This window comes from Spermophilus citellus, assembly GCF_964194105.1.
Source record: "Spermophilus citellus genome assembly, chromosome: 16".
Lineage (NCBI taxonomy): Eukaryota > Metazoa > Chordata > Mammalia > Rodentia > Sciuridae > Spermophilus > Spermophilus citellus.
Window position 1 is genome coordinate 81,495,110 of NC_138196.1, and position 9,104 is coordinate 81,504,213.

The following is a 9,104-nucleotide window of genomic DNA, read 5'->3' on the forward strand; positions in this document are numbered from 1 at the left end:
AAAGGATAAAGAAAAATAAGCCTATATACACACAATGGAATGTTGACCTTTTAAAAGAAGAAAATCCTGTTAGTTGCCACACAAAGATGAACCTGGAGGACACTGTGTTGAGTGGAAGAAGACAGTCACAGAAAGACACACCCAACATGATTTCACACACGTGCGCGTTATAAAATACTTAAAATTATAAAGGCAGAGAACAAAAAGGCAGTTACTGGGGGCTGGGGGAAAAGGGAAATGGGAAGGTGTTGTTCAAGTGTCCAAATAACAGTTACAAAAGATGATCAAGTTCTGGAGATTAATGCACAGAAATGTGAAGAGAATTAACAATTCTGGTGTATTCTTGAAATTTGGTGAGACAGTAGATATTGTGTGTTTTTGTTTTTTTTTCTTTTCTGTAACATGCCACAATTTTTATTGCAACGTGGCCATTTTTGTGAGGATGGGGAGTTTGATCTCAAAACAATGTTCCATTTAAGGCTCTTTTATACAGAAATTGCCATCATGACTGATATTCAAAATATCTTTAGTGTTGCAAGACTCACATGGTAAACATAAAACTCCTACACTTATTCAGTAGTGTACACTCAATGGAAAACAAAAAGGCATTAATAACAGATATTTCTTTTAAGAAGATATGTAGGTAATAGGAATGAACACTGAGGTACTAGGATAAATTGATGACACAGTTAATGAAACTTAATTGGCATTCCTTTGGGGGGATTAAACTCATTAAAAAAAAAGTGCTTTTAATGCATAGTGTTATATTCGTGCTGCCATGTCACAAAAGAAGGCTTGCCAAGGCAGGTGAGGTGTATGAATGCTCCAGCGCCTCACAGAACTACAATCAAGTGCAACTATAATAATACTGAAAAAAGTTCACCATCTGACCAGTGGATAATACTTTCAAGGCATTCAATCTGCTTACCCTTTGCAGTATTCTAGACTATTCACATTGACAATCACATTCATTGTAGTGCTTGCTGCAAAGGAGGCATATAACCAGTTGTTTTGGCTAAAATAAAGACAGGAAGGCATTCCTTCTACATAAAAATAACCATATTGAAGAGTCTAATGGCAATCACTGACAGGCTGCTTAAATGAATGATATCTCCTTCATTCACTGTGTTGGAAGGGCCCAGAGGAAAGGGAAAAAAAAATGAAAAAACACCTAATGCTATTCCAATAGACTGAACTGGAGAAATGAAACCCCTTAAGATCCAGATGGCACTTGATGGTCATTTTATAATGGTTTTCCTTCAAGTGAAACTACTACATTGCCTCCCAATTTCTCTCCAAGTGTTGATCGGTCCTTAATATCATCCAAGCCATTTACTTGCCACTCGTGTTTAATACCTGTGAATTTCTTTTTAATGGCATCTTTAGAGCTAGCATAAATCATCTTGCTTTTTAAGGGTGCACTTTCAGGAGCCCAGAATATAAATACTAGGTCTTCTTTCTTAGACTCTTTTGTTTCGTATGTGGCATCGTACAAAGCATATCGGCAATCATTCAGAGGTAGCAACTTCACAAAAGATGTGTAGGGGTCCTCTACAGTATCACCAATGTCACCCACCAAGATCTGCTTTGCTTCCTCTACAATTATTTGTCTTTTGTCATCGCTTAAACACAAGAGAACTGCTTTCTTTCTTTTTTTGATCTCCTCTTGTGTAGAAGATTTCCTTACTTTCATATCATTAAAAACTTTGATGACTTCATCATTCACTGTAACTCCAGATGCCATAGTGCCCGCGGCTGTGACTGCGGCAGCTGCTCCGGCTCCATGGATGTGGGAAGAGGATATTGTGTGTTTTACACACACACACACACACACACACACACAGAGAGAGAGAGAGGGGGGGGGGAAATGAGAACTAGGAGTATGTGAGGGGATGGATTTGTTAATTAGCTTGGTTGTAGTGATGAGAGATATATATGGATGTATGGATCTCACGTCAAGTTGTATACCTTAAGTACTTAAAGTTTTCTACCTGTTAGTTATATCTCAATAAATCTGGGAAAATTAAATGAATAATAATGAAACAGAACAAAAGAGCAAAGAACATATGGGTATGAAATAGAACAAAAGAGCAAAGATGATATGGGTATGAAATTGAAGAGAAGGTGAGACAGACTGCTTTTGGGTGAAACTGGTTTCATGTTCATGTGTGTGATATGAACAACTTGGTTGTAACAGAAACTTTGTTCACTGACAAGACCTTGGAAGCCCCTGCTGCGCTCTTTCCCTGCTCTCGATGAGGAGGCACCTCCTTTGGGGCCCAGGGATGATGGTATCCTGTCCTAATGGTAGTCCCTGTACCCTCCCAGCCTTGGACAGAGCTATTTCTGAAAAGCAAATCCATTTCCTTTTGGTATCCCCAAAGATTAGGGCCCAGACCTAAGTTCGGTTGGGTGAACTTTGGGATGGATGCTGAGAGTTATGTCCCTGCTTCTTCTTACACCTGCATCAAGACATTCCTCAGGGCCACAGCCCCAGAATCTCCCCTTGTCTCTGGCAGATGCCACCTGAGAGGTCAGAGAAGCTCTCCTCCCCAACTTGAGTCACTCTGACCTTTCTTCCTGGATGCTTTCTATTTTCAAATTTTAGTTTTAGTATTTTTCAAGGTCATAGCTGGATGTGGTTTTCACTTCCTCTGAAAAAGGCTCCCTTGGCTTTGCCAACTCCCTACCCCCTCTGCTCCCCAGAGCCCCGGCTCTTAGCTGGTTCAGCTGATACTGGTGACGTTGACCTCTGTTTCACCAAATAACCTGCTTGGATTGCTACTTCTTTATTTTTTAGTTTTAGGCATAAATTCTGACTTCTTACTATAATGTAAATTGAACTCTTTCACCTCTCCAACTCACCATCTTCCCAGGATAGCTATAAAATAAATTTGATGAGATCAAATATTCAGTGTTTGTATTATAATGATTGCAATGAACTCTACTCACAACTCATGAGCCACATGGTATACTATGCTTATTTTCTTTTGAAGACAATATTATATTTCTCCCGGATATAACTGGTTTGATGTTTTTCATTTGCTTGTTAGATAATTCAACCTCCAGACTAGTTGCCCGACTGTGTAAATCTTTTACCAATACATTCAAACATAGTAGGCAACTTGAATAATAATGAGACGGTGATATCACCTTCCCAGAGCCCTGACCTGCCCCTGTGTGGGTGGGTTTCTCCCAGGCCTGCAGCACTTGGAGACTCCTTAGGATTTCTCTTTGGGCTTCTCAGGGACCCCTTGCCTCTCTCCTGATGTCTGTTCTCTTTCTGGGATCCCTGATCTTCTCTTCCTTGTCTTATGACTTCCCTTGGATGATGCACCTTGTTGAGTATGTTCTAAGATAGGGGATACAAAACCAATGTTTTGAGACCCCACATGCCTGAAAATGTCTCTATTCTACTTTCATCCCTGGTTCATTTGGCTTAAGACAGGACTCCATGTTGCAAGCAATTTTCCCTTAGCATTTTGAAAACATGGTTCCATTATTTTCTGACTTCTGGTGTTGCCTGGAGAAGTTCAAAGGTATTTTGGTTATTGACTCTCTGCTACTTGTTTTTATTTCTGGAAGCTTGTAGATATTCTTATTACTTCATTATTCTGGAATTTTATGGTACAGAGCCTTGATATAACTTTGATTTTGATTTTATCACTGTTCTGAACAATGGACCCTTTCAATCTGGAAACTTATGTCTTTCAACTCTAAGAAATTTTCCTTAAGTATTTGAAAATCTCCTCCCTTCTGTATTCTTTATCCATCTTTGTGTAAGACTTTGTTATTTAAAAGTTAGACCTTCTGGAGTGATATTTAAATCTTTTGTTTCTTTTCTAACTGTTTCTCTTTTCTTCTTTTGCTTCATTTCTTTGAGATTTCTTCAACTTTGTCTTCTTTTTCGTTTTTTTCTATGGATCCCTAAAAATTTGAAAAAAAAATCTCTGAATCTTCTTTCTTAGACATCTTGTTTTGATTTTTTTTTTATGATTCAGTATTACCTATTAACTCTTTAAGAATAACTATCATAGTCTTTTTGAAGTTCCTGCATAGGCTATGTCCTCCAAGATAATTTTTTTCTTTTTCCTATTTTTTCCCTGCATGACTTTATAAAGATATTTTTTAGATTTTTCCCCTCAAATATCTGCTTATCTACTTGTTGTTGCCAGTTGTTCATATTTCAGAATGTTGTGTTAAGAGAAGTAGGGGAGGAGAAACAGCTCTTTGGGAATTCTGAGCCCGTGCGAAGGTCTTGTCGACTGCTCTCACTCTAGCTGCTTTGACTTGGGAGTTGCCATGGAACGCCCTTCTCTGCCCGGTGTTGGCCTGTGTCCACTCTGGCTGGTCCGGTTTCCCATAGAGGACATTTCACTCTCTTCCTCGGAGGCCTGGGCCTAGCTGTCTGTGCTGTGGACGGAGAGTGGGGAGGAAGCTGGGGTTGGCAGCTGTACACCCTCAGCGGGCAGGCGTCCACTCTTCCTTTGGCTTCAGAGTGTGCTCAAGCGGGCTCAGAATCCTTCCACCGAGACTTACCAGGGGACAGCCTTCAGGCTCCTGGGGCAGTGAGGAGGGGCACTTGTCAAGGGAGTGGACAGGCAGAGCCAGGGGTGGGGTCTAACGGCTTCCTAACGGCAACCTTTCACCAATCACATGGGTGTCCAGCACCCCAGGACCCTGACTTGTAATCCCTGAACCTTTTGGGGACTCTGTGAGGAAAACAGAATCTTCTCTTCCTATTGGTGTAGCTGGAGATTTGTCAATACCTTCTTAGGTTTCATTGTTATCTCTTTGTTTGACTTGTATTTCATCGATTCCTGTTCTGAGCTTTATGAGTAACATCCTTCCACTCACAGTGGATTTGATTTGCTTTTCCTTCTCCGTGATCATAGAGCATGCTTCTATTATTTTCTAACATTAACATTTAAAGTCGTAAATTTTCATGTCACTACTATTTTCACTGCTGTCATAAAATTTTATTTGCTATACTTTCATTTTGATTCAGGTAAAAATATTTCCTAATTTCCCATTTGATTTTTTTCTTGAGGTTATTTAGAAGTATGCTCTTTGTGCACATTACATAAATCTAAAATTTGACTAGATTTGTTTCCGACATTGATTTCTAATTGAATTCCCTAGTGGTTGGAGAACACACTTGGCATACTTTTATGCCTTCGGTGAGCAGTAAGGCTAGCTTTATGGCCCACAGGATTTACCCAAGCTGTTCCAGGTAGGATTGGAAACCCTGGCTCCCCGATGTCGGGAGGTTGCTTTTTCTGTCTTTGGTCGGGTTGGCTGGAAGTGCTCGCCAGTTTTTTCAGGTGCAAATAGCGAATTTGTATCTGATAATTTTTGTTGTTGTTTCTGCCCTTTAAATACATCATCTGCTCTGCTTTGCACTTGTTTGTCAATTCCTGCATGAGGAGTATCAAAATCTTCAAATAAGTGTTCCACGACGTGCTTTGCCTTCTAATTCTGCCCGTCTTTGCTCCACATGCATTAGGGCTTTCAAAAGGGGAACATACAAATAATTCTGGCGTCTCTGGCTGCATGTGCCCTTTTGTTATCATGAAACCACCCTCTTTTTCCCAATGCTATTTCTTATCATAGACTACTTTGATTAATGTAAGTGCTCTGTTTATTGCATTTATTATTTACACAGTGCATATTTTCCTATCCTTGTTCCATCTCGTTGAGTCTTTGACATTGAAGTAAATCTTTTGTAGTCATCATAGGGTTGAATCTTGCTCTTTTTTTTCAGTCTAATAAAATTTTCCTTTTGTGTGACACATTCAATCTATTTATAATTAACATAGTCTTTATGTTTGGATTCCCATCTACTATTGTGCTATTTTTTTTCTACTTGTCAAGTTCTTTGATGGTCCCAATAGTCTTACTTAACTGGATACTTTTACATTAAAAAATATTTGTGATATACCATTTAAATTCCTCTGTTTATGTAGTTATTTACTTTGGAGTGCTGGGGGCCAAACCCAGGACCTTCACCCACTGAGGCAAGCACTCCACCACCAAGCCACATCCACAGCCCTTTATTTTTAAAACAACATTGCTTTGAATTTTCTTTTCCTCAGTGTTTGCTCCAGAGATTATATTATGCATCTTCAGTTTATAAAAAATCTGCTTTAAAATTAATACTGATTTATATTTGGTGAAAAATAAAACTCTGTACTATTATAGCTCTATTCCTTATTTTCCTCTGTGTTATTACTGTTATGGATGTTGTATTTATATGGATAAAAAAACCTACAACATTGTGTTATAATTTCTGCTTTAAATATTCACATGAATTTTTTAAGAAGAGAAAAAGAGATAATATATCCCTGCACTTTATATTTTTGTTGTTATGTTACATATTTTTAATTTGCCTGTGTGCTTGCTATTCTCACTGCTGTTCTTTCCTGTCTGTGAACTGGGTTACCATCTGGTAACATTTTTTATCACATGGGTTTCCAGCACCCCATGACCCTAATTTCTAATCCCTGAACCTTTTGGGGATTCTGGGAGGAAAACAGAATCTTCTCTTCCTTGATTGGTGAAGATTTGTCAATATCTTTGGTTTCATTGGTTTTCTCTCTGGAAAGATTTTAGTTTTTCTTGTAGAATGTCTGATAGAAACAAATACTCTGAGTTTAGTTTATCTGTAAACTATTCATTTTGAAGGATCCATGTACTGGGTAGCAAATTTGCACCTGATAATTTTTGTTGTTGTTTCATCCCTTTAAATACATCACTTACCACCTGCCAGTCACTGTTGTCTTGGATGAGAAGTCAGTTGTCAATCATATGGTTGTTGACATGAATGTGACCCCTTTCTCTCCTTTCTTTGGTTTTTAGCATTTTGACTATGATGTCTTTGTGTTTATCTTATTTTGGGTTCATGCAGTTTCTTTAATGTTTATATGAATGATATTCACTAACATAAGGGAATTTTCAACTATTTTTTCTTCAAATATTTTTTCCGTGCTTTTTTCTCTTTCCTCCCCCTTTGGGGCTTCTATTACATTTATTTCAACAGCTTACATTATTTAACAAGTCTCTGAGTCTCTACTCATTTCCTTTGCTCTTTTATCTCTATGTTCTTTGGAATGTATAACTATACTGCTCTATTTTCAAATTTACAATTTCTTTCTTTTGCCATCTCAGATTTGCTGTTGAGCCTATCTCATGAATTTTCAATTCAGTTTTGGTAGTTTTCAGCTCTAAAAATTCCATATGATTCTTTTTAAAATTTTTGATTTCTTGATATATTTTTATTCATTGACTCTTGTAAACATAATTTTAGTTAAGTCATCAAACATATTTTCTTTTAATTACTTGAACTATAACAGATGTTCTCAAGGATTGTCAGAATCTGTTGACTGCTTTTGTTTTATTTTGTTTGTGTTTTAGCCACACTTCCCTAATTTTTTTGCATGTCCTGTTATTTCTGTTTGAAAACTGAGTATTATAGTGATTCTGAATGACGCTTTGTTTTTTAAGAAGCTATTTTTATTTTTAATTCTAATAACTTATCTGGACTTTAATTGCAGCATTAGTCTTCTCCATGACATTCAGCCACTAATATCACCGGGTAGTGTCTATTGTTAGTATTTTACTTGCTTTTTAGTCTGATTCCCTAAGGGTATTTCTTATTCATAACAGAGGTTCTGCTCAGACATCCTGAAGAAGGGAGCCTTCACCCTCTACTGCCCATGCTTGTGTGGTTGGAGAAACACTTCAAATCTGCAGCCAATGCTCAGACCCCACTTGGCTTTCACTTTCTACTGGCCTCCCCCCACCCACCGCCCTACTCTTGCATGTTAAGGCAGTCGGTTAGGAATGTACAGGAAGTTTATTATTTCAGCCCCTTCTTGAAAGCCCTCTTACTTCAGGATCTCTCCATTCCAATTCTGTCTGACCTTCTGTCCAACCTGAATCAAGGCTATAATGTAAGCCAGGAAGGCTGGAGTTTTTTACATCCTGTGTAGAACTGATTGCATAAGCCTTAACCCCCAAAACTGCAAGTTTTCATCTCCCCATCTCAGATCAAATCTGTTACCTACAGCTGGTACAGCTGCTGGTGCTCACTGACAGACTTCAAACCAAGTCCCTCTCTCCCACTAGTAAACCTGTGGGTTTCCTACCCCAGATAAGTGCTGGAACCTCCGGCAGGAAGACTGCATACTTCTGGCGGTTCTGATACCATTGCACTTTCTAAAGATTAGACTTCTAGATTTGTTGTCTGCCCTGGGTCATTTTCCAGTGCGCTCCAAATTTTTTTTTTGACGATTTTATCTAATTTTATATTTGTTTTCATCAAAAGGAAGTTGCCCAACTTCTCACTCCACCATTCCAGAGGTAGATCTTGGACTGAATTATTTTGATGATTCTTCCACTCAAATGTTCTCTTGCCCACAGCTTTTGATTTTGATTCTAGATGATTTGGTATCAGGAGGCTGGTGCAGACTCATAGAAGGAGAAGTCTGGATTTTGCATAAAACACCATAAATGTGAAAAAATAAATGGGGGAGTCAGTGTGGCTGAATGTGAAACTGGAACTTCAGAATTGGGGTCTGTCCAATCCAGGCCTGAGAGGACCTCTCTGAAATTCTCTAAGAAAAGTGTCTAGCCAAGGACACCGCCTCCTAGCACATCTCACCGTTTTCTCACTCCCTGGAGTCCTGTCCCCCGCTCCCTCTGCCTTCTCATGGACTCTGCGACTCCATGGGGGTGAAAATGGCTGCAGTTAACTTTCACTTCTGTTCAGATACCTGGAACCCGAGACCAATGTCATTTCCTTGTTCTTTTCTGATTGGCTGCTTGGACCCGTGTGTGTGTGTGTGTGTGTGTGTCCACATGTCCACCACCTTCTGTCTACTGGGGGTGGGCAGAGAGTGACTTTCCCCAGGAACCCCACAGCCAGGAGACCCAAGCCTCCTTCATGCAAACTCCCTCTCGCCTTTCCACTGCCACCTGGAACACTGGGCTGCGTCAGGAAAATGGGCTTCCTCCTCAGGGAGTGGATTTCTTGCTCCCCATTATATTCTTCGATACTAGGGTTCAAGCATATAAAGCTGTCTGAAAATTGTATAGTCAGGCCC

The 9,104-nt window shown here is 39.2% G+C and overlaps 1 protein-coding gene across 1 annotated transcript; it reads right to left on the reverse strand.

Moving 5' to 3' along the window:
* Positions 1-384: 384 nt before the first annotated feature.
* On the reverse strand, positions 385-1,794 carry LOC308635150 (cofilin-2-like). Its single transcript, XM_081269424.1, has one exon. It carries the CDS (start codon positions 1,742-1,744, stop codon positions 1,244-1,246), a length of 501 nt encoding a protein of 166 aa, XP_081125550.1. The 5' UTR covers positions 1,745-1,794; the 3' UTR covers positions 385-1,243.
* Between the last annotated feature and the right edge of the window lie 7,310 nt (positions 1,795-9,104).

Bases quoted from the DNA above. Each gene is read 5' to 3' on its own strand.
- LOC308635150 (XM_081269424.1), bottom strand. From the start codon at position 1,744: ATGGCATCTGGAGTTACAGTGAATGATGAAGTCATCAAAGTTTTTAAT.